The following is a 26,056-nucleotide window of genomic DNA, read 5'->3' as shown; positions in this document are numbered from 1 at the left end:
CACTATACAATAAGTTATCATTTGTTAACATTAGTCAATATATTAACTAACAAGAATAAACAATAAACAATACATTTACTACATATTTATTAATCTTGGTTAATGTTAGTTAAAAAAATACAGTTGTTCATTGCTAGTTCATGTTAGTTCACAGTGCATTAACTAATGTTAAACACAACATGTGGTTTTAATAATGCATTAGTAAATGCTGAAATTAACATTAAGATTAATAAATGCTGTTTATCTCAGTTCATGTTAACAAATGTTAACTAATGAACCTTACTGTAATGTGTTACCATATAAATGATCAATAATAATGTTTCTTACTTAACAATAAATGGTGGCTCTGATTGATAGCAATATCTGATTTAGAAGAAAGATATATTTACATTTACATTTATGGCATAAGTGTTTATTCAAAGTGATTCCATTAGGTGCATATTGAATTTTATCAATTATTGCTTTCCCTGGGAATCAAACCTACAACTTTGACATCATTGGCAACATGCTTTACTCTTTGAGTGACAAAAATATATAGGAATATATACGGAAAATACACTGTTAACCAAAAGCAGCAGTAAATCTGTTCTCAATGAGAGGTAGAGCAAAGAAAATTAGCTGCCGACTAAACATCTACTCAGTTTTTCACACATCCAATTCAAATGCATTTGTAAACGAGTGTTTTTCTATCAGCCTGTTTCAGCCTCTATGAAAACTGTAAATGAACCTTCTGCGCTGAGCCATGTGCTTTGTGCCCGGGCTGCTCTTAGGAAATTAATACCTATTCTTTATTCAACAGAGCAGAGCTGCGGCTCATTCACAGTTCTGTGTGTAACTCGGAGGCTGGAGGCCCCTTTACTCAGCCAGCGTCTATATTCATATTACTTGAACAACAGGGGTGTCTCCTTTGTGTCTCAAAAGAACATAGCCACACTTCTTAAGGATGTCGAAGATGCCTTTCATATTCAAATGACCCCTTTAGTTTGATTTAATCCGAATGGTCTCTCTAAGGACAGGTGTCCATGAATAATCATCGGCTTAGGTAGGCGTTGCTCAGAGAATTGTTGTTCAAATACATATGCATACCGTCGTGATAATCAGCACCGCATTTCAATTAGACACGTGCTTTGTAAACCGGCTCTCCAAATGTGATTAAGCTTTCATTAGTTAACAGGCCGGCACAGAGACGTCTTGTCTCGAAGCACTTCCTAAGGAAGCTTTTCATCAGTGCAAGATCAGCTTGAACTATATGCTGTCTCAGACTTTTTTTGTAATCATCATGACTTCCTTGTTCACCTACTCATTCACAAATCTCACTACAAAAGTCTAGATATCCAAACGAAGTGTGCCATTTTTTTATATTGGTTCAACCAATGGTGCTAATTTGAGGGCGGGGCTTTCTGTTCACCGACCAATGGCATTCGCAAAATTATCCATTTGCTACAGACAGAAATACACCACCTTTAAACCTCTTCAAAACCTCTCACTTTAAAGTAAACCCCTCTCTCCAAACAGAATAAGCATTTTATGTGATTGTATGGGTATTTTAAAATAGTGTGGTGCACCGGAGGATAGGGAGGTGCTGATATGAATAGGGATTTGCCCTCCACAGTGTATAGTGAGAAGAGAGAGAGAGTGATCCATCACAGTCAGGCTCCTTTCTGTGTGTCTATGGGGAGATGAAGAGGCTGAAAACAGAAGCTGTAGTCTCTCTCTCTCTCTAAACACCCAGGGCACTGAGTGCACCACATTCACTACATTCACTCATTACATGCCTGTTAATCCAATTGACCATTAATTACTGGGGCTACGTTTGCCATCCCAAAAAGCATTGATCCTCTACAGCAATTTAGCTTCATTGAATTTTAATCATTAATGGAGGGTTTCATTTTTGGTTAATGGCATATAAACTGTATTTTTACTGTCATTTTTAGCACTACATCGGGACCATTAATTATCAGCAATCATTGGAGATTTTTAATTTAGCAGTATTTATCTGTTAATATTGGAAATATATACTGTTCAAAAGTTTGATCAGTAAGATTTTGAAATATTTGTGGAAAAAAGTCTCTTATGCTCACCATGGATGAATTTATTTGAATAAAAAATTCAGAAGAAATTGTAATACTGTGAAATATAATTATTACATATTGTATTTTTATAGTTAAATATTATTTCATTTCAATTTGATGGTAAAGCTGAATTTTTAGCAGCAGATTATTTTGGATACATACACTCTAAAAACTGCTGGGTTAAAAACTACCTAGCGCTGGGTAAAATATGGACATACCCAGTGATTGGGTTGTTTTGACCCAAGGTTGGGTTAAATGTTGGGTTAAACCCAACCTTCTGGGTAGTAACCCAACCAGTGGGTCAAAACAACCATATTTTGTAGCTTGTCCATATTTTACCCAGCGCTGGGTTGTATTTAACCCAGCAGTTTTTAGAGTGCATCAAGTGAAAAACATATCTTTTTCAAGGGAAAAAAATGCTGTAATATACATGAGTCAGTTGGTACTACATTATTATAATATTAAAGGTTAAAATGAACTGACTTACATACAAACACTTAAATTACACTCAAAGTTTTTACAATAATAAAGTTACAATTACATAATTATATTTACATAATTATACATTCATAAAAAGTTGACGCAGAGATCTTGTGCCTAACAACGCCCTTTAGCTGTTATAAATTCATTGTAAACCACGGCTTCTTGGGGCTTATTGCTTTATTGAAGAACAGTTATATGTTATGTGGTGCATATATTTAGCAAAATGCTCCTCTCTAGATATCATTTTTCTAACTGACTAACAAGTTTATGGTCACTTATAAAATGAATAGTTCTGATCCTTGATTCTGGTTGGTTGAGCAGTGTTCAAAGCTATTGTAAGTTACTATACAAACATACACCTTTGTTTACGTCTGTGTTACTCAGAAACCACTTTGTTGCAACCACAACCGTTTCAGAGGAACTACATTGTTTGGTGGAAGAGTAATGCTTTTATTAATATCATTACTCTGTATTTGCTCTGTTTAATTTTGTGAAACCTTACTACGTATATGGAATAACCTATTTATAAAAGCAATAAGCCCCGTGAAGCCGTGGTTTACAGTGAATTCAGTGAATCGTGCAGCGGATGCCCCTTAGCTGTTATAAATTCACTGTAAACCACGGCTTATTGTTTTATTATAAAACAGATAATTCCAGTCCTCGATTCTGATTGGTTGAGCTGCGTTCAAAGCTGTTGTAAATCACGCTACAAACATACACCTTTGTTTACGTCTGTGTGTTGCAACGGTTTCCGAGGAACTACATTGTTTGGTGGAAGAATAACCTTTTTATTACTATCATTACACTTTATTTGCTCGGTTTTATTTTGTGAAATACCACGTATATTTAGAATAACCATTTAATCAAAGCAATAAGCCCCCTGTGAATTTATAACATCCCTTAGCTGTTATAAATTCACTGTAAACCACAGCTTCTTAGGGCTTAATGCTTTATTATGTTTTTCTGAGGTCAATATGACATTACGTGACATATTGTTTGCAAGCTGTTTGACGTCTTTTCCGCTGTTGAAAAACTGAATGAGCAATTACATGAGACAGGATACGGATTTCGGTAAGGTGTACTCTTTCTTTTAACATACCTTTGGATCTTTATGTGTATTTCGTGCTGAAACTGGTAAAAAGGAGGAGATGATCAGCTCACCTCCTGCTTCTCTTGAACTGAGGCGCTACAGAGATCTGTCTGATCTCCACATTAAAAAGTGCCAAAAAAATTGGAAATTTGAGATTTCGTTTCATACCAAAAGTAGCAAAGCACAAAGCGTATTGCAATTTTTTGGATGGGATGTGCACTATGTTCCATTCATTAGCTGAAAACTAGACTATCTATAGTCGATTCTTGTAATTTAAAAATCAGTATTGTTTCATAAAAATGAGAACTGATTAAAAAAGAGAAATCAATGTATTTCTTATTCATAAGGCAAATCACGTATAGATAAGGAAAATAAACTTGAAGCTTATAATCACCCAAAATATAAAACACATAGTGTAAGTATTTAGAAGATGCATTTTCTTATGGTAATTCACATGCATGTGTATCCACAGATTGTAATTTTACGATATATTATGAATCTGTAAACTATGTATGACTGTAATGGAAATGCAGTGCTTAATTCTGCTCTGCTCTGAACCTCTTTAGTCAGTCTTGAAGAGTTTGAAGCAAATCTAGGCTGTGAAGAAGCTAAACATAGGTGCCCCATCAGACCGCTGTGCTTTCATGATATCTCTCACATTCTGAGAGAAACCCCTCAGCGGTGAATAAAGAAAGGGCCTTGAGCAAGAGAGAGAGGCCAGAAGAGCTTGAAGAAGTCCTAGAGTGTGCAGTTGTCGGCCTTTTTAGCAAATATTTAGTGTCTTCATTTAAAAAAAAAAAAAGAAAAGAAAAAGGTGACGTAGAGGTCTAGACTGTTCGCAAACGGATTATGGAATGGAATGAAGAGAGGCATGTAAAATATGCTTTCCTTTAAGTTTTGTAGTTTATTATTTCATGTCCATTTCTTTTGCTAACCATATTATTTCAGCTGACCAAAAACGGGACTCGGTATATACAAAAAGAAACAAATGCTAAACAGGAAATGGCTTTAGACTAGTGGAGTCTATCCCAGCAGAAACCCTTGTTCCTGGACACACAAAGACCTCAGGCTCAACGGTGTTTGTAGTGCAGTTGTAATGCAAAAGCGAAATGCATCCAGACAGACGAAGATGGGGGGAGGGGAGCTGGCTACTGCAAGCGCTTTAACCTAAACCCCACATATACACCCCCCAACGCCCCCTTGAATTATAAGAGACGAAATGAACGCAAACCACCTGACCCCGCTCTCCAGACACTAATAAATGAATAGACTAAATGCTGTTGAATGAGGTATACATGACTGCTCCTTGGTAGAAAACAACACTTGAATTTAACAGCGGTGGGAAGTAATCTCATTCACAATGAACAAGCAACCAGACAAGAAAGAAACACATTATTTGCCCGGGCAACATAATGAGATTTACAGAGGAAGAAAAAACAGCATAGCCAAAACAGCCGAATTATACCAGCAACAGTCTTTGTTAACCAAATCAAACATTTACAGATTCCTCCATAACACAATAAGGAAAAATGCTTGCTGTTTCATAGCAAAGTATTTTGAATAACAAGGAAAAAACATAAAAGTGTGCTCAGACAGGTGTATAAGGCTCCTTTTCTTGCTCCCGGTGACCCCCTGATGTCTTTTTGGTGGGATGGGAGGGGAGCTTTATGTCCCTGATCTGGAGCAGATGGGGCTCCGTCTCTTGCCCACTGACATCTCTGCGGCTAGTCATCGGAACAGATGGGTACTGAGGGATCCTGGGATATTGCTAATCTGCTCCACCACAGCATTTAGAGATGGTGCATCCCCCTCAGTGTACACACTTACATCGACAAATCAGCTTGAGTTTGAATGGAGATGAATCACTAAAGTAACTATGATTTAGGCTGGTATGAATCCAAGGGTGTAATGCAACCTTTTTTTTTTTGAGGAGGAGGAGGAGGCAACAGATGAAATCCTAGCTCTGTCCTTTGCAAGATAAGACATGACCAAAGAAAAGACACACTTTTGTAAATAATGTAGTTACTCATATATTCATGCAATTTACACACATATTATACATGTGTTATAAAACATGACTAGATATTGCATAACATGTGTATAACATATATAGCATGAGTATATTCTTTCTTTTGAATGCCTGTAAAAATATTTCACATTTTGTCCACTCACTATGTAATAATGTAACACATATGTTAAATTCAAAGGGTGACATGTATTTGCTTTATTAATGTCAAGATTGTGATTATTAGACTTTACACTGTAAGCAAATCACATTTTTTTTTCTCCATCAAACATTTAATATTTCACATCGGAACTACTTCGTTTAAACCTAAAGGTATTGACAAATGCCAGTAATAAGGGCAACCCCTTCTGACCTCTCTTAAAGCCCTAATAAATGTAATGCAATAGAACCTGGAATTCTGTCACATGCACTTTAACAAACAACAGAGAAAAGGACACTGAATTCCATTGTTATTTATCACTTATCTCTTGACTTCATGATTATTAGCCTGTTTTTATATTACCATAATATATCATGACAAACAAAACGGTGTTTATTCACCAGGCACGACGCAAATGTCAATGTATATCTCGTATCAAACAATATCCGATGTAATGTTTACTACCACGCCGGTGCACAAAAACTGAAAGCTGTATGTGCGTTAAAGTTATCTAATTAATTCTTATGGGAAATTAACATATTTAATGTTTCAACTATAAAACTCGTTCTACAACTTGCCACTTTCCAATTCTCAATGTGTGTGTGACAGGGCATGTCAGTTCTCCATAGGCCACAACGGGGAAATTATTCGATGCCATAGGCATTTTAAGATAATTATTTAAGCTAAACATATACTTATTTTAGCTCACCACGTCACATGTGAATCTTTAAATGATTATTTGACGCTATAAGTTGTTAAGCGTGACACACAGCACGCTCGTGTAAGTCATATGACAGCTCATCCCGACAGATTTCATACATGGCCAAGGCTTTATCTAGGTGTCCTGCAAAGAAGTCAACGGAGTCTGTAACGTTACACTCTCAAAGCATTGCATCCGAAATAATGCTGCACTAACACTGACCATCAGAGGCTGAATGCTGAGACACACATATTGCATATTTGCAGAACGAATGTCCGAATACAAAGCTTCTAATGTATTTACATATGTATATATACATTTCACACCCACACAAAGAGAAACTAACGTTACATGGATTAAACAGTTATTCGTTTGGGACAGAATTCCTTGAAATACAAAATGCACCGTCCATACGGTCCTATTTCGAGACTCGGTTCGCACCCACGCTCTAAATCATGCGGAATACAGCACATTTTCGAAAACGAGCGAAAATAATGTTTAGAATTACTTACGCTTTCAGCGGATTCTGAATGACAGTCGCCATTTTGCCACACTGTAACCCAATATTCCAAATCTCTGAGTTCTTTGGGAACCTTGTGAAAGAAAAACAGCCAATACGGACCTCAGTGTCCGGCAGTTTGGCCAATACAATACCAGGAATCACAATCTGGGCGTGGCTTCTGAGAGCTGTCAAAATTATAAAAATTATTTCAACATCTTTACTTAGACTACTTGCTTGGCAAGTTGGAGAGATAAAGTAACCATATTTATGTTATGTTTTACACTCAGCAAAATAATAAGAGCCTCCTGCCTTTAAAAGATAACGTTCATTTTAGCTTTTTAGCTCTTATTTTAATTGTATTACGACTTGCTACATAATTTAGCTTGGTGATCATTATAGGGCTTATTTAAATATAAAAATGTAATGTAATAGGAATGTAAGTTAATTCATTTACATTATAAATAATGTTAATAAGTGCCTATATTATTTTTAATCAATTTTTATTTTAAATTTAAGTACATACAATACATACAACGGTCATTATTAACATATCTGCATTGTGTTAATCATTAATCAAAACTATTTACATTTTTATTTATTTCTTTAGCTTCGTGTATTTTCTGTACGTCAACGAGACGCCTCTGACGTGATTGACAGCTCATTATCCAATCACATTGAAAACTCTCAGGGTTCCACCAATGAACAGTAAGGAGGCGGGAATTCTCGGTCTCATGAGAAAAACGTAATTCCAAACAGGAAGTCAGCACGAGTGCGTGTTTATCAGGTAAGTTAATGACTCTCCCTTTACGTATAGTTACAAGTAATTTCAGCGATCAATAAATATATTAACGCGAGTTTTCTTCTGCAAAAGTAACCGTTAACTAAATGTTCGAGCCACGTGAATGTTCATAAAACAGTCTTAGCATGTTAGCTCCTTGCTCAGCTCCCTAACAAAATCAGTGTTTTTCATCACTGCTCAGTTTGTCTATGACGCAAAACCTAAATAAAGTGTAGGTTTTCCTTCATGTGTGCCCAAACTAAAAATGAATACACAGTTTTCTCTCTGTATTTTATATAAGACATTAATCTGGTTTGACTAGTTTAGCATATACTGGCATGACCCCTGAGAAGAAGAAGAAATGAAGCGGGGGAACTGGCGATCGAGTGGCAGGGACCGTCACCGTCATTCACACTCGCGGAGCAGACACCGTTCAACCCACGATGACCAGGAATATAGGTAGCTAACACAGACTGAGTTTGTCATTTTTCACCTAGACGCTCCTTTCAATAAAAATGATGTCATTTACTCGCCCTCACGTAGTTGCAAACCTGTTTGAGTTTTTCTGTGGTGATGTCAAGCAGAATAAATGCCTCAGTACTATTCACTTTCATTGTATGGACAGAAGATGTGGTCAAAGTGAATGCTGTCATTCTGCATAACATCTCCTTTTGTGTTCCACTGAAGAATGTCAGACAGGTTTGAAACAACATGAGGATGTGTATTTCTTAGTGAACAACTCTTTAATATGTATGTTGCGTTCCAAATTAGCTCATGTGTTCATACTAAAATATTCAACCCTTCTGGCAGTTCAGTTCGTAACGGTCAAATTTATTTGGATTATTTTCAGTTAGGCTTGTATTTAACTTTATATTGGTTATTAACATTAGTTCTTTTTCTAGTTCTGACAGCACAGCAGGTGATGCAGGTTCATCCTCAGCATCCTCATCTGCACCAGGTGAACTTTTACTTTACATTATCTTGCATGTCGTTTTGTCCTGTCATTCCAAAATCATTCACTTAACCATTAACCGTTATTGTTTATAGAGTTGCCAGGTTTCTACTTCGACCCAGAGAAAAACCGCTACTTTCGTTTGTTGCCTGGGCACAACAACTGTAACCCACTGACAAAAGAAGGGCTCCAGAAAAAGGAAGAGGAGAAAAAGAGATCCGCTCTGCTGGCAGAAGATGATGGTCCTAGGAATGTGAGTTGGGGAAGTACTGAATATGTCCTCTAGCTATACGCAAATATAGTTTATGGGCTATTTTACAGAATTGGATCAAAGTCAAAGAGTTGGAAATATGTCTTTTTCCACAAATTTTGTATGGATGCAAATTGTATAATATCCAAGGTACACGTTTTTAATAATTGTGCAGTTAATTCTCATATTGTATTTTCAGAAAGTTTTGGAATATTTGTCCTCTCAACAAATTTGTCACTACCGAAACGCAGTGATATATAATTTTAGTAGGGTTATATTGAGCTATTAAGATTTTGCTTGCATCTTCCTTGTAAATATATCATTTTTTCTATTTCATAAAACATTTTCAGAGGTAAATCAATAACAGTGTTGTATTTTGAATCCTGTTTTTCTTTGTGAAAGTCAAAAAGTTTGACTTCTGATTTCAAGGTTGAGGATTCATTAGTTTGAATATACATTAAACCAAACTCTATCATAACATCTTAGCTGATAATTCCGTATACTTTATTTTTGACAAAACGTCCCATGTTTCGGTAGTGACAGTAATGTTTTGGTAGCGACCACATCACATAACAGAATTTTAACTCGCATACGAAGGTAATAAAATTAGCATAACTGTACTAAAATGTAGTTAAATTCCCCCAAATAGAGGATTATGTGTTCCCTTTTGTCACTACCGAAACAAAGATGACATTGTTTGATGTTTCGGTGGTGACAATATTAGATACTTTTGAACCCTGCTAATCAGCACATGGTTAGCTAGCACAGTTCTGAACAGTGGTATACATATAAAAACTCAATGTTATGGAATAACTTCCCAAAAAAGTATTTAATTATAGAAAAATGGTGTTCGTTAGTGACATTCTTTAAAGTTACACACAGACCTATCCACTCGCCATGTAGCTACGAGAGAAAGAGAGGCACATGAATATTTCCTGATCATAAATGTTGGGGTGTAGTTAAAATCAGTCTCAGCCAATAGAATCATAAACTGTCGGTAGTGGCATAAAAATGTGGGACTTTTTTTTTTTTTGAACTTCACTTTTTTTAAAAAATCCAAAAGATATTTCTAAAAACAGCAATGGAATAAATGCTAAAATGATTTCAGGATCATTTTCATAAGTTGAAATTTAGGGGTTAGTAATGGTCTAAGATTTGAATACTTTAAATGCTTCTTAAATGTGTTTTTGGTTGTGGGGCAGCAGTTTAGACCAATTCTGTCCAATAGCCATTACATGGACATTCCTCATTGTTTGTATCACATTTTTGCACTAAATTCCAACTCTAAAATTCTTTGAGAGAAATCTATTGATGCAAAATCATACCTGCAGTAATAAATTATAGTATTAAGATGTGCACATGATTTACTTTCCCCCCTGTTTCTTCCAAATATGTTCAGAAAGCTCCAAGGACTGGGCTCAATTCTGCATTGCTGTTACAGAAGAGACATCTGGGTCTGCTGCCCCCAAGCTCCTATTCTAGGTATGACATAAAAAATCTTAGGAACAGAAAGCTTTAGCAGAATCCCAAAATGAATTTGATTCCAAGGGTGTTCTCATTTTGCAGGCTGATCCATGAAGTTAAAGTCAGCGGGATGCAACGTCACAGGGTGGAAGTGCAGAGCTCTAACTCCACCTGCCCAAACACAGACAACTTCCATCTTATTGTTGTAAGCCTCTCATTTACTAGAAAACTGGCAACTCAGTCCATTTAAATAAGTTCTCAGAGGGAAAAGCAGCATGTTATGCTGAGGACAGGCAACTTGAGAACAGTCAGACCATTTGTGGGTTACTCTTTGTTTTCATGGAAATGGATTGCTGGCAGGTGTTACTGGAGGTTTTGGCCTCCAGTTGTCTGTTCTTTGAAAAACTAGCAGAAGGGAGATTAAGTTTTGGCAGTGATTGTGGTTTCAGACTGTGCTTTCCCTTTTTTTTTTTTTTTTTTTTCTGGATTCATCTTATTAGGCAGATTCAGCTTGTGAACGAGTTTTCACAGTAAATGATGTGTCGCACGGAGGCTGCAAGTATGGCATTATGAATTTCCACGGCTGCAGAAAAGGCTCTCTGTCAGTGGAGATGTGCGATAACCTCTATTTTACTAACCGCAAGGTAACCTGGGAAATTTAAAATTAATTCCCTTCACCAAAAATGAGATGTTTCATTGCACTGAAAACTATTTCCTTTTAAATTTGTTTCAGGTGAACTCTGTATGCTGGGCGTCTGTGACACATACAGACTCACATGTTCTGTATCCTTTACACATTTCAGATTGTAAAAAAACTAAATCTTTAATTAATTTAATGCTTATTTTGAGAGTGTCATTTATTGTTAGCATTACCACAAACAAATGTGGAGGTGGTTAATTTTCTTTTAATTTAATTTTATTACATTCAGATTTCACTTTGTTAATTGTGAAATACTTCTATGAATGTAGGTCAAATAGTAACTTTAATTTGAATAACGTGTGTAACCTGTGACATTACAATAGGATCATACCTGCATATTACTCTATTAATGACTATTCATTAATCATCAGATAGTCACAAACATCTCTAATCGATGAGGAAGTGTTTCTTGACAAGTCTTTTCAGGTTGTGTTTGGTGGGCATTTCTCAGACTCCAGGCTGTGTAAGCTTATTACCTGCTTCTCTTTTCAGCAACTTCAATCCAGGTACAAATCTTTTCTTTTGGGTCTCACACATTTTTAAATTAAAAACACTTTTTATTAGTTTTCCTCTTATGAAACTGAAATGACTTTTTTTTATCAGATCAACCAGGGATGCTGTGCAGTTTTAAGATCTCCACAGCTTGGTCATGTGCATGGTGCCTCAACCCACAGGCTGATAAAACCTTCAGCACTGGTGAGTTTTTATATGTGTTTCTAGAATATGAGGTTGGAATGAAAATAACGCTTCCTATGGTTACATTTAATTGACCAATAATACAGTTAAAACAGTAATTTTACAAAATATTACAGTTTTCTGTTTATGAATACCTAGGCCTTTCTCGACGAGTGATTGTGACGGATGCTGTGACTGGACGTAGAGCGACGTACCTTGCAGGCAGTGATGTTCTAGCTCAACAGTTTGCCTTGAGGGTGAGAAATAACAATGATTTTTGTACATTTTTTTTTATTTTAAGCAACTTTGAAGTCATGGAAGTGGTGCTGGTTTGAGTCTAAACTGCATCATGTCTGTCTCTTTTGGTCTCCATTTCAATCGGTTTCAATCAATTTTACTATATGGTCATAACATGTCAATTCAACCAAACTTCAAGAAACTTCCCCAGCTCAAATTTTTGATTTTGCTATTTTTTTCTGAAGAAAGATAAACATGGATACTGGGGAAAGCCACTATCCTAAAAAATGTCATGGATGTGTATTTACTGAGTTATCCTCTATTTTGTAGTGGGGGGTTAAAATTACAATTTTCACCTGAGATTCAGAACCAAATTACAGGGGGGTAAAAATGATTTCAGAAAAATGGCAGCATCGTTGTTATTTTTACACAGAGATTGGTAGTTCTATCAGTAAAATATGTTGACTTAAGCAATCTTTGTTGCATTATGTGCCAATGGTGATCATTCAAAATGGGGGGAAAACACTTTTCAAGTGTTTTTTTTTTTTTTTCTCCAAAGTTTGCATGCCTGTAACTTAAGAAGTTTAAAGATATCTTAATGCTCTTTTAGATATTGGGTCTTAACAAACTTTCCTGTTGGTATCTTCATTTTTAAGGCTCTGTATGGTTCAGTTCCAGAGATATCAAAATTTCAGTATGGCTCCTGAAGTAAATCAATAAATTGAACATTTTTAGTGGTCAAAAACCAAATGTGGATCACTTTGCATACAGAAAGAGCACTTTTTAATTTTTTTTCTCCAAAGTTTGCATATCTGTAACTCAAGAAGTATTAAATAAATCATAATGCCATTTTAGATATTGGGTATTAACAAACTTTTCTGTTGGTATCTTCATTTTAAGGCCCTGTATGATTTAGTTCCAGAGATATCAAAATTTCAATACGGCTGCTGGAGTAAATCATTAAATTGATTTTTTTTTTTTTTTTTTTTTTTTTTTTTTTTTTTTAGAAAGAGCACTTTTCAAGTTTTCATAACTGTAACTCAAAAAGTATAAAATAAGTCTCAATCCCCTTTTAGATATCAAGACTTAACAAACTTTCCATTTGGTAGCTTAATTTTTTAATTTTTAAGGCTCTGTATGGTTCAGTTCATGAGATGTTGGAATTTCAGTATGGCTCCTGGAGTAAATCATTAAATTGTACACATTTTCAGTGGTCAAAACCAAACATAGGTCACTTGATAATTAGGGCCATAGGGCCTTGAAAATTAAGAAAAGTTTAAGAACTAGTATCTAGAATCATAATGCAGTATCTTTAATACTACTTGAGCTATAGGCGTGCAAACTTTGGAAAAAGGAAATGAATGCATTATTTGTTCTTCAGACATTCCTCTGAAGAAAAAACTACACTCTACAAAACTATTTGTTGAGTCAACTTAAAATAATTTGTTACCCAGCTGCCTTAAAATTGTAAGTTCAGTCAACTCAGAAAAGTTTAGTCAACTTGAAATGTGATAACTTAGATATTTGAGTTCATTCAACTTAAAATTTTAAAGCAGCTGGGTAACAAACCCAGATTTTAAGTTTAACAAACCAAATGTTTTTAGGCAACTCAAATATCTAAGTTTTCACTTAGTACAACTTTTCAAGTTATTTAACTTATTTGAGTTGACTGAACAAATTGTGTGTTTTTTTTTTTTTGTTACAGTGTATAATCTGTATGCAAAGTGACCCATATTTGGTTTTTGACCACTGAAAAGTGCTTTTTTCCCCATTTTGAATGGTCACCACTGGCACACAATGCAATAAAGACGCAATAACAAACAGATTTTACTAACAGACCTACCAAAATTAAGTGTAAAATAATATTATGATGCTGCCATTTTTTAAGTAATTTTTACCCCCCCTATAATTTGGCTCTGAATCTTGACAAATTGACATTTAAACCCTCACTACAAAATAGAGGATTGCTCAGTAAATATACATCCATGACATTTAATATTTTGGTTTTTTATCACTATACATCTTTAAGTTACAGTAAATGACAGTTTTTGTTTATTAAAATATCTGTTTTAACCAATAGCCAATAGATATCTTATCTATAACAGTTATAATTTGTCTCTTTGACTGTTAATAATAACATTCTGTGGGGGAAAGCGTTTGTAAATGTTATCAGTTTTCTCACGTTTTTTACTTTATGCACATGAGCAAAGATATCTGTGTGACACTTTGTGCCATGCCCTTTGTATTTTAGGCTCCCGTGCTGTTCAACGGCTGTCGCTCAGGAGAGATCTTCAGCATTGACCTGCGTCAGCGTGACAGGGGTCGCAGTCACGGTTGGAAGACCAGCCGCTTCTTCCAGGAGTCAGCAATCACCTCGGTCCAACTGCTACAGGATGAGAACTACCTCCTCGCTGCTGACATGCTGGGCAAGGTCTGTTTATAATAAACAACTTAAAATGACCAGACCATCGTGCTATTAATAACAATTAAGAGCTTTGAATTATTAATAATTTTTATTCTTCCTACTAATTGCCACTGAATAGATAAAGCTGTGGGACATCCGTGTTAAGCGGACCGTCAAACAATACGAAGGACACCACAACGAATACGCCTACCTACCCATTCATGTCAATGAGCCAGAAGGATTGCTGCTTGCTGGTACATTTTCTTCATATAAACTACAATTTAAGTTCAGTTCTATTGCAGTGCTTGTACCACATCTCATTGTGTGCCGTTTGCAGTGGGTCAGGACTGCTACACCCGACTCTGGAGCCTCCAAGACAGCTGTCTTCTCAGGACGATCCCCTCACCTCACCCCGCAGGGAAAGACTCAATTCCAAATGTGGTGTTTTCCCCCCCAGCTGGGTGGTAGTAGAGGACTTCCTGGACTTCTTATGGCTGTTCGTCATGATCTGTACTACTACACTTACAACAAAGACTATCAGGATGGACTAACACTGGAGGGTCAGTGCTAACAAATAACATCTAAAAACGAGAATCAGGCTGCTGTGTGGAAAATACATCTGTTGCCATTGTCCTCTTGACCGAAATGTTGCCATTTTACCATTTGCCTTTAGTTTTTCTTTCTTTTCTTTTTTAAGGGAAAAAAATGTAATATTCTAGATTAGACTGTGGTGGATTCAGAATACTTTTTGGCCGTTATATCATCAATAGACTGATTTTTGGAAAAGCTTATTAGATATAATATTTAAATTATAGTCGCATATAGCCACTTGAAACATACCTCCTAAAAGTGCAATTTCATGTTGTTTATGTTTTTTTTGGAAACATTTTACTTGAAATATGCTGGAAGTTTTTGTAAAAAAAAAAAAAGAGGGGAAACAATTCTTCAATGTTTAAAATAAATCCAAACTTTGTTTATCTTTATCCTTAGTTCAAATCCCAACATGAATTTAATGTTTTAACTGTTTTTGTCCACAAAATGAAAAACAACATTGGACCCCATTGATTTTGATTATATGGATTTAAAAAAAAAGTCCTGATAATTTACTTACCCCAATGTCATCCAAAATGTTCATGTCTTTCTTTCTTCAGCCTAAAAGAAATGAACGTTTTTGAGGAAAACATTCCAGGATTTTTCTCCATATAGTTGACTTCAGTGGAGGCCAAGGGGTTGAAGGTCCAATTTGCAGTTTCAGTGCCGCTTCAAAGGGCTCTACACGATCCCAGCAGAGGAAGAAGGGTCTTATCTAGCTAAACGATCCACCATTTTCTAAAAAAAAAAATAAATAAATAAATAAAAATTTTACATTTTTGTTGCTCATCTTGCACTAGTTCGACACATTACTTATTCAAGTTGGGAGTGTTTACAAAGCTTGTGCAAGATAAGCACTTGTGGTTAAAAAGTATATAAAAAATATATATATTTCATTTTAGAAAATGACAGTTCGTCTCGTTAGATATGACCCTTATTCCTTGGCTGGGATTGTGTAGAGGCCTTTGGACCTTCAACCTACTGGCTACCATTGAAGTCCACTACATGGAGAAAAATCCTGGAATGTTTTCCTCAAAAACCTTAATTTCTGTTCGACTGAAGAAAGAAAGACTTGAACATCCTGGATGAAATGGGGGTGAGTAAATTATCAGGACATTTTATTCTGAAAGTCAACTCATCTTTTAAAGGAGAAGTCCACTTCCAGAACAACAATTTTCAGATAATGTACTCACCCCCTTGTCATCCAAGATGTTCATGTCTTTACATTAGTCGTTAGTCATAAAGAAATTGTTTTTTGAGGATTTTTCTCCATATAATGGACTGCTATGGTGCCCCGAGTTTGAACTTCCAAAATGCAGTTTAAATGTAGCTTCAAACGATCCAAGCCAAGGAAGAAGGGTCTTATCTAGCAAAACGATTGGCTATTTTCATTAAAAAAATACAATTTAAATACTTTTTAATCTGCAAGGTCTTGCCTTGCTCTCCCTGAACTCTTGTGTATTCTGGCTCAAGACAGTTTAGGGTATGTCGAAAAACTCTGATCATATTTTTTCCCTCAACTTCAAAAATCATTTCAAAATCATCCTACATCATTGCAGAATTTCTGATCCAGTCTTTGCAAAGTGAACATGCAAAGAAGATCAAACACCCTTAACAAAAAATGTAAAACCGCGATATAGGACGATTTTGAAGTTTAGGGAGAACATGAGATGGGAGTTTTTCGACATACCTATCATGAACCAGAAAAAAACAGAAGAGGTCAGAAAGAGCAAGACAAGATGAGCGTTTGACATTAAAAAAAAAAAAGTATATAAATTGTATTATTTTTATGAAAATAACCGATCGTTTCGCTAGATAAGACCCTTCTTCCTCAGCTGGGATCATTTACAACCACATTTGGGATCGTTTGAAGCTGCATCTAAACTGTATTTTGAAAGTTCAAACTCGGGGCACCATAGAAGTCCACTATATGGAGAAAAATCCTGAAATGTTTTCCTCAAAAAAACAATTTCGTTACGACTGAAGACAGAAAGACATGAACATCTTGGATGACAAGGGGACATCTTGTTCTGGAAGTGGACTTCTCCTTTAAGGGGAGGTGCATTGTCCCTTTAAGTACAAATATGCGTTTACACATTTTGATATTTAAGCCACACTCTTAGAGGTACTCAAGTTTAATTTAATTAGCATACAAGGTGCAAAGAACATAAAATGATATTGATTTTTCTTATGTCTGTGTCAGTCATGTTCGGTCATCCACACATAATGCCTCACTGAGTCTACCATAACCCGATTCTACAAAATGAGTGTTTGTTTGGCCAAGAAAACAATTCAAATGACAGTGATCGTAACACATACCACGGGCTAAATAAGATAACGAGATTTATGTGGATTGGCATCTCTTTTGACAGATTATGCAGAGCCACATTTGTGTGGTTTCATAATAGCTTTGTGTTAAGAGTCACTATGCAGTTGATACGCCAACTGTGGTAGTGATTCATTAAAAAGGTCTGTTTTAGAAACATTTAAAATAAATGATTAAAAAGTTTTTAAATTATACTGAACAACATCTGATAGTTTAGCATGATCATGCCAGATCTGTTTCATAACAGGCAGCAAATGATAGAGAAAAGTAGGAAATAATCTAAAATCTATACTAGGGATTCTTGGAGGGTAAAGGAATGCAAAACAAAATGGACAGTCTCGCATTTTAAACAGGTAAAAGCAAATTAAAATTCTAAAACTGAAAATTCAGCAACACAACAGGACGGTAAACAATGGAACTAATATTTGTGCACCGGTCTATGCGTCATGTAGAGGCCATATGTTAGCTGCCTTTACCCACAGGAAGGCCCATATGGATCTGCAGCCACAGAAATGGAACGGACATATTCATATTTTGCACCTTTGATCATGTTTAACACTTTATTTCTACCATGTTTAAACCCATTCTGCAGATTTTCCCCGAAACGTTCATTCCAACGTTCCATCTGGGCCTGCCCACAGGTGACGTATTGCATGGTAGACAAAGGATTGTCGAGGGTTTGACATACATTTATTTTCCTGCTGGATTTAACCTTTAAAAGAAGAAAATACGTAGGCCATTACATATGTTAAACTGTGAACAGCTTATGTAGAGCTGAGGAGCATGATGTGAATGAAGTGTTGGGACAAAAAGCAGAGATGTTCCTCTCAAACAATCATTCGTTGGATTCATTGGTTCGAGAGCAGCGCTGTGGCCACATACGGGGGTGTCTTATAATGCGGAGTGATGTTCGCTTCTGCTAGAGCTCTCCAGATTTCTGGTTGCAGGTGATGCACACCCGCACAGGATGGTCCCAACCCCTGGAGGGCACGGCCCGGCGATCAGGGGAGCAGTCGTTACATACGCCTTGTCCACATGCACGGCAGTGATGGATAGAGAGACGGGCATTAAACTCACGCTGGCACTCGTGGCAGCAATGGATGTCTTGGTCGGGGACCCAATATGCTGGACGGGCAGCATCTTTTACCAGACCTAGTAAATGCATTTGATAATTTATATATGCTGATATTTCTGTGCAAGCATGTAACTGAAGTGGTTACTTTAACAAGCCAAAGGTTTATCAGTAGTAAACATTATAATCAACTGTATTTTTAGTTTCTATTTATATTAGTAGTAACATACTGTCATGTTAACATTTTAAAATGCTCCGAGAGGAGTGAAGAACTCACCGAGAGGGATGTCTATAGCAGTGACTACCGCTCCTAATGTGTTCTGAACAGCTTCTCCCACCTTCCTCGCGATCAGAGTTCCACCTTGCTCCTCTTCCAGCGCAGCATCCAGTAGTTCTGTGTGAGACCAGTTTTGATATTATTCATATTATGAATTGAAATACAGCATGTTTTGTCACAACATATTGCACCAGGATCTGACATCAGGTGCGTAGTACTTTCAAAATTATTTAAACCTGTGTAAATTATGCATTTTTAACATGATATTTAGCAAGGTGTTATTTGATGATTAATGATCTCTCGGATTTGGATCATTGCACAGCAGATTATGATAAAACAATCACTTTTGAGCTGAATTAGTACTATCTCTTTTAATGTTTTTAAAGAAGTATTTTCTGCTCATCAAGGCTGCATTTATTAGATTGAAAATACAGTTTTTAATAGTGGTTTTCTATTTCAATATACTTTAAAATAGAATTTATTCCTGTGATGCAAAGCTGAATTTTCATTTTTTTTTTTTGATAAAAATAAATGGAACTTTGAGCATAAGAGACTTAAAAAACATAAACAGTATATATCATTTTTAAACAGTATATATATATATATATATATATATAATACAGTTGAAGTCAAAAGTTTACATACACCTTGCAGAATTTGCAACATGTTAATTATTTTACCAAAATAAGAGGGATCATACAAAATGCATGTTAGTTTTTATTTAGTACTGACCTGAATAAGATTTTTCACATAAAAAATAATAGACATTTACATGTAGTCCACAAGAGAAAACAATAGTTGAATTTACAAAAATGACAAAATTTTACATGATACTTTATACTGTTGTTACCTGAATTTTTTATTTTTTTTATAAGTGATAGTTGTTCATGAGTCCCTTGTTTGTCCTGAACAGTTAAATTGCCCGCTGTTCTCCAGAAAAATCCTTCAGGTCCCACAAATTCTTTGCTCAAATACACAAAAAATGCTGAAAAAACAATTTCCAACAATGACTGTATGATTTTGAGATCCATCTTTTCACACTGAGGTCAACTGACTCATATGCGACTATTACAGAAGGTTAAAACGCTCACTGATGCTTCAGAAGGAAACACAATGCATTAAGAACCAGGGGGTGAAAACTTTTGAACAGAATGATGTGTACATTTTTCTCATTTTGCCTAAATATCATATATATATATATTATATTTTTATATTATATTGAACCTTCTGTAATAGTTGAATACGAGTCCTTCAGTTGTCCTCAGTGTGAAAAGATGGATCTCAAAATCATACAGGAATTGTTGGAAAGATTTAAAATACACAAAAAAGCTGAAAAACCAAAGAATTTGTAAAACTTCAAAGATTTTTCTGAAGAACAGCAGGCAGTTTAACTGTTCAGGACAAACAAGGGACTCATGAACAACTATCACTAAACAAAAAAAAACAGCTGTGGATCATTCAGGTAACAACACGGTATTAAGAATCAAATGTATGTAACTTTTGAACGGGGTCATTTTATAAATTCAACTATTATTTTTTCTTGTGGACCATATGTAAACATCTTTTATGTCAAATATCTTATTCAGGTCAGCACTAAATAAAAATGACATGCATATTTTGTAAAATTTAGCAGATTCTCCAAGGTGTGTGTAAACTTTTGACTTCAACTGTATTAGATAAATAGATAAATAATATGTATATATCTTTTGGGATACCTTCTGGGATTCCTCGGTTTTGAAAGCAGGCGTCACAGACTCGCACAGGCGCCAGACCCCAGCCTCTCTCAGGGACAGGCCGTGCCTTAGAGGAGCAACCGTCACAGAAACCGTCTCCACAGGCCCGACAGTGGTGCTTCGTATCATTATCTTGGAATTCCACTCCGCAGTTTTTACATCTCTGGAAAAAAGTTTTAGCATTTTAGTGAAGGCATCTCTTCATTAAAAAAAGCCACAATAAAATTGCCTAGCATTAAAACTCACAATAATGAGAGAATTGGGCTTCCAGTAAGCAGGAGCAATCTGGTCTGTTAACCAGGCGGTGACGGCTTTGGCAGGCTTGACGCTTAGCTCTGAAACAGACTGAGCCATATAGTTCACACCATCCAGCAGTCTCTGCGCTGCGTTGTTATTGTCCTTCAGGAATCCGTCGGACTGAGACATAATTGTGAAAGTAAATGAAGCTTGTTCGTTTTGCTATTTAAATAGTAGAAACGTGGGAAAAACAGCAGATTACTCTCACCCCTGGCCAGACATGCTGGATCTCAGTCCGAACCACTGTATCAACAGGGTCCTGGTTTCCATACCAGTATTGCCTACTTCTATAGATCACCGAACAGTTTGGACACTCGATCACATATCTGCAAAAGAAAACACCTAACTTAGTCCTGTATTTTTTTTTAATAAACTAAATTAACTTTTACAAACATAATTTAATAACACGACTCACCCGGACCAGGCGTATATAGCCAAGCCAAACCATGGTGAGTCAGAGGATGCCGTCGTCTTTGGAACCACAATCACCTCTTTGCCACTCTCATAACATGCCTGGAATAACAGGTTTACACACATAATGTCAGACCTGGCAGTCACAGAGCATGTGTCAGGGTCAGGTCATGTGTTACATTGTTTATGACCTACCTTGCAGGTGTAGATGCGATTATCATAGTGGGCTGAGTAGCGGCAGCGGTGTTTAGCCTCATGCGCCACGCCTTCTCGTAGGTGATTCATGCTGTTTTTACAGCCTGAGCTAAAAAAAAAAAAAAAAAACATCACAAAGTATGAGAATTACATTTGTTTAAATATGTAATTCAGAACAGGTTTTAGCAGGTGTACACGCAAGGGCATTTCCACATGCATTACAAGAGTCAAAACTAGTATAGTCAAACATATAATTAGTAGTTTAGACACCTGTGTGGAGACATAAATAACTCCTTTGAACCAGTTCTTTTAAATGATTCAACCAAACCAGTTCTTAAAGTGTTTACATACAGTTAGTTTTTGTTAGTTTTTAAAAAAGTGGGTCCCAATGTTCTGAGTTTTTAAAAAAGTGGGTCCCGATGTTCTGTACAATCAACGAAACAACATCAAAAACAAACAAACATGTAACTCTAAATGCCGTGTCACTGTATTCTCTATGAGCGTGCAACATGTGAAAGTACCAATAAATCACATAACTGGTAAGTTACTTCGTGTGTTAGCTGTTTAGAATTTGCATTAAGGTATGATATTCTTACTATTCAGGAACAGTTTCCATGTTTCATTCATTGGAAACTCTTCATGTTATTCTAACAGTTCATGTTAGTATTGTGTATTCACTATAGCGTTGTTTTCATAACCCAAAAAAGCCATGTTATTTTCACTTTGTGTAACTTTGTATGTTTAAATGACTGTGGTGGCTCATACCAACTTAATTAAAAACTAGTTTAATTAAAAACTAGACTGCTATTTAATAGCCTTACCTTAGGCTGTTTATTCATCAGTATTAGTCATATTTTTACAATTTATGTGTATGTTAAGTAAAGGGGGATGGTACTTGTGTGTGTCAGCAATTTTACTATAATTCTATCTATCTATTTTTTACCATATTTATTTCATTTTTGTTCCTCAAAATCAGCATAAAATGTCATAAAGAACACTGACAGATTCCATCTGAATCTTTGTACCCAAATGACACTGTTATTTAACAAAAAAAACCTATCGTTTAAAAGTTTGGGATAATTAAGATATATATTTTATTAATTTTATTAATACTTTTATTCAGCAAGGATACATTAAATTGATCAAAAGTGAAAGACAGTATGTTACGTAATTTGTATGTAATGGCTGAAGTACATTTCAAAATACACTACCAGTCAAAAGTTTTTGAACAGTAAGATTTTTAATGTTCTTAAAGAAGTCTCTTGAGCTCACCAAGCCTGCATTTGTTTGATCCAAAGTACAGCAAACACAGTAACATTTTGAAATATTTTTACTTTTTAAATTAGCTGTTTTCTATGTTTGATATTAGAATGATTTTTGAAGGATCATGGGACACTGAAAACTGGAGTAACGATGCTGAAAATTAGCTTTGATCAAAGGAATGAATTACATTTTAATATAACTATTATTTTAAATAGTTTACCGCTGTACTTTGGATCAAATAAATGCAGGCTTGGTGAGCAGAAGTGGCTTCTTCAAAAAAAAAAAAAAAAAAAAACACATTAAAAATCTTACTGTTCAAAATTTTTTGACTGGTAGTGTATGATACAATAAAAACTGTTATTTTACATTGTAATCATATTTCAGAATATTACTGTTTGTACTGTATTTTTGATTAAATAAATGTAGCTTTGGTGAACTTAAGAGGCTACTTTCATAAACATTTTTAAAATATTCATACCGCCTCCAAACTCTTGAACAGTAGAGAGCATGGACTTCTACATGAGTGTTGCTTTAAAAAATGGTAAACAAATTTGAAATCAGAAGTGGAGAGATTCCTGAGATGTGAAGACTTACCCACAGCTGAGGCAGATGCTGGAGCAGGTAAAGTATTCATCTGGAAAGAAAGAGTTGCTTGCCAGATGCTCATCAGGAATTTCTCCACTAAAGCACTCACTCAAAGCCTGGAGAACGAGAGCTTGATCAGCGACACAAACTACTGTACATTACAATTTGTACCTAAAAATAGCACACATATCCCATGCAATATTTCTCAAAATTTTCAAATAGTCGTGTGACAAAAAAAGGCTGCCTTAGTAGACTAAACCCATAATAGAATAACTAATGTGTGCCTTCTGTAAAGGTTTGAAGAAACGTCACTGGAAACATCAATCAAAGAAGCTTATCAAAGAAAAAAAAATACCTGCAAGGCTTTATAGATGACACCGGCGGACCGTGGAGATCGTGTAGTGTTGTTGTCTAACTGCTGCTCCACGCTGCGCAGCAGACCGCTGAAGTCAGTAGGAGGGTTGTGGGTTCGAGTGCCCCGGTACTGAATAGAGCTGAATGCTTCCGGAAAGAGGCCGAGCTTTCTGAAACGTTCCTGAAGAAGCCGCTCAGCTGATTCTGATGGCTTGTCTACAGTGGGTGTAAGAGAGACGTATTACACATTAACTATATTAATCTATTTCTGTGTCATTCCTAACTGATTATTGTTGGGTGCAAAGGACGGAAAAAAGGAAAACATCCAAAGTTTAGTAAACTGACCTGAGCCTAATAACTTGGTGTGGACTGTCTCATGGAAGATTATAACGGCAGGACCCAGAGTCGAAAGGGGCACGTCAAACCACAACGTGCAGTTGTGGCTTTCAGCTCTTTTGTGAAATGCTTTAGATACGCATCTGACGCATCTCCAAGAAATTTGAAAAGATCATCGTGCAGCCGGTCAGCGTGTGTCCGATAGATGACCAGATCAGAGACTGCGAGCACCTTCAGTAGGAGGCGGGTTCGCTGGCCTTGGTTAGTTCCTGCCCCTAGGAGTCCCTCTGTGTCAACAACCACCACCTTATGAACAGGGTCCATTGCTGCCCACACCCCAACGGTGCAGGATTCCTGGGTTGGAGATGTCTTGAAAACTTCACGACCCAAAAAGAAAGTATGATTGAGGGTGTGGGATTTGCCTTCTCCGGTGTTGCCGAAAATGGACACCACCTTTAAGAGCTCCTCGGGCCTGCAGCCTAATTTCCTCACAAACTCCTCCTCATTCTTCACCTGTTCAGATTGTGGAAATTGATATGTTGTTTAATAATGAGGTACATTTCACCTCACTCAGTATCACAGATTTGCCTTGTGTCATTGTTTTTTCACAACAGCTGCATAAAATAGTAATTAAAAAAAGTTTGTGCTCAATAACTTGATTTTAAAACCAAATTTGGTCATTTATTAGTTTGTAATTTTCTTCCAACAAGTATTAGCAACTTTTTATCTTGGTATTTTGACTTTTTTTCCTCAGAATTGTGACTTTATTACGAGTGAGTTTATATCTCACAATTACGAGAAAAAGTCAGAATTGCGAGTTTGTATCACATATTTCTGAGAAAAAAGTCAGATTTGTATGATATAAACTTGCATTTCTGACTTTTCTTCTCGCAAATGCGAGCTTGTATCTCGAAAGAAAAAAGTCTGTAAACGCTGTACAGTCGTAATTGTGAGAAAAAAACTTTTTTCTCAGAATTGTAACAAACTCAAAATTCTGACGCATTTTCTTACCAAAAAAATGCAAGTTTATATCTCGCAATTCTGACTTTTTTCCTCAGAATTATTTCTTAAACTCGCAATTGCGAGTTATAAAGTCAGAATTGCAAGAAATAAACAATTATGACTTTCTAACTCCCAATTTCAAGTTTATATCTCACAATTACGAAAAAAAGTAAGAATTGCGAATTTGTATCAAGCAATTCGAAGAAAAAAGTCTGTAAACGCAAACTTGCAATTGTGAGGAAAAAAAATATCAGAATTGCACGTTTGTGCCACGCACTTGCGAGAAAAAAGTAAAAACTGAGTTTGTCACAATTCTGAGCAAAAAAGAATTTATATTATTACGAGCTGTAAACTCCCAATTGTGAGAAAAAAAAATCTGAATTGTGAGATAAATTACCTTTTTTTGATTCAGTAGCAAAAACGGGCCTCCGTATGAATCTGTGCGTCATTCGTTTTTCAATTTTTTTACAAATCCTAGTTGTCTCATTATCTATTTTAGATACAACATTTGGAAAAAATAATATCAATACAGAATAAAAATCACACAAATCCGTTTCCATTTGCCAGATCCATTCCCAGTTTTCCATAAAAAGAGGGTGTGGCTTCAGTCAATTAGCTTTGTAATGAGTACCCTCAGCCAATCAAATCTGAGGACCAGAACTAACTGTTGTATAAAAGGGAGAACACTTCACAAGTACAAAGACTTACTTGCATATCTTCCTTTTCATCTACTAGAAGAAAGCTGCTGACTTTCTCCAGTTTAGCTTTCAACGCGTCCAGCTGTTCATCTCCAGTGCTGCAGTTCTTCTCGACGGGTTTCGAGGGCGGATAGGCGGTGAGAGGGTGCTTCCTTTTACTGACCCCGCTGTGAGTCCGTTTTTGACAGTCCAAACACAGGTTGATTTTACATCCCTGACAGCGGACCACTGCTCTCAGCCGCCCCCCGTTCGGAACGCCCCCGTCCCCTTTACATGAGTCGCAGTAGGGTACGTGGCCAGGTGAGATTCGGATCCTGTCGTGGTTCCTCATGCGCTCCTGACGGTGGAGCTCCAGCTCGCAGCGGGCGCACTGCAGGCTGCCGCATTCGTCGCACTCGAAGGCGGCCTCGTCGGCGCCACCGCAGGCGTAGCTCTCCTGACAAA

At 36.3% G+C, this 26,056-nt stretch overlaps 3 protein-coding genes across 3 annotated transcripts in view; 1 reads left to right on the top strand and 2 right to left on the bottom strand.

Annotated features, from left to right (window-relative positions):
• Positions 1-7,133, bottom strand: part of dpf3 (double PHD fingers 3) — a 50,132-nt gene extending 42,999 nt beyond the window's left edge. The window contains exon 1 of the mRNA XM_051138941.1: positions 7,023-7,133. Coding sequence (XP_050994898.1) covers positions 7,023-7,054 — 32 coding nt within the window. The 5' untranslated portion in view covers positions 7,055-7,133. The remainder of the gene's footprint in view (positions 1-7,022) is intronic.
• Positions 7,134-7,726: 593 nt separating this feature from the next.
• On the top strand, positions 7,727-15,461 carry wdr21 (WD repeat domain 21). The gene is given in 15 exon segments (XM_051138928.1): positions 7,727-7,796; positions 8,113-8,249; positions 8,693-8,748; positions 8,838-8,995; positions 10,392-10,474; positions 10,559-10,661; positions 10,957-11,100; positions 11,190-11,239; positions 11,583-11,662; positions 11,760-11,852; positions 11,991-12,088; positions 14,320-14,499; positions 14,612-14,726; positions 14,810-14,922; positions 14,924-15,461. Coding segments are annotated over 14 exon segments (1,491 nt in total). The 5' UTR covers positions 7,727-7,796; positions 8,113-8,151; the 3' UTR covers positions 15,044-15,461.
• A 1,516-nt stretch (positions 15,462-16,977) lies between these two features.
• Positions 16,978-26,056, bottom strand: part of zfyve1 (zinc finger, FYVE domain containing 1) — a 10,183-nt gene continuing 1,104 nt past the window's right edge. Inside the window, 12 exon segments of the mRNA XM_051138927.1 lie at positions 16,978-18,541; positions 18,739-18,855; positions 20,454-20,634; positions 20,718-20,888; positions 20,977-21,094; positions 21,184-21,281; positions 21,375-21,483; positions 23,232-23,338; positions 23,578-23,792; positions 23,922-23,999; positions 24,002-24,425; positions 25,623-26,056. The exon segment at positions 25,623-26,056 is cut by the window's right edge and continues 1,104 nt beyond it. Of these exon segments, the coding sequence (XP_050994884.1) occupies positions 18,309-18,541; positions 18,739-18,855; positions 20,454-20,634; positions 20,718-20,888; positions 20,977-21,094; positions 21,184-21,281; positions 21,375-21,483; positions 23,232-23,338; positions 23,578-23,792; positions 23,922-23,999; positions 24,002-24,425; positions 25,623-26,056 (2,285 nt within the window). The 3' untranslated portion in view covers positions 16,978-18,308.

This window comes from Labeo rohita, chromosome 20, assembly GCF_022985175.1.
Source record: "Labeo rohita strain BAU-BD-2019 chromosome 20, IGBB_LRoh.1.0, whole genome shotgun sequence".
NCBI classification, from domain to species: Eukaryota; Metazoa; Chordata; class Actinopteri; order Cypriniformes; family Cyprinidae; genus Labeo; species Labeo rohita.
Note: the sequence above shows the minus strand (reverse complement) of the source record. Positions and strands in the feature narration are given on the sequence as shown.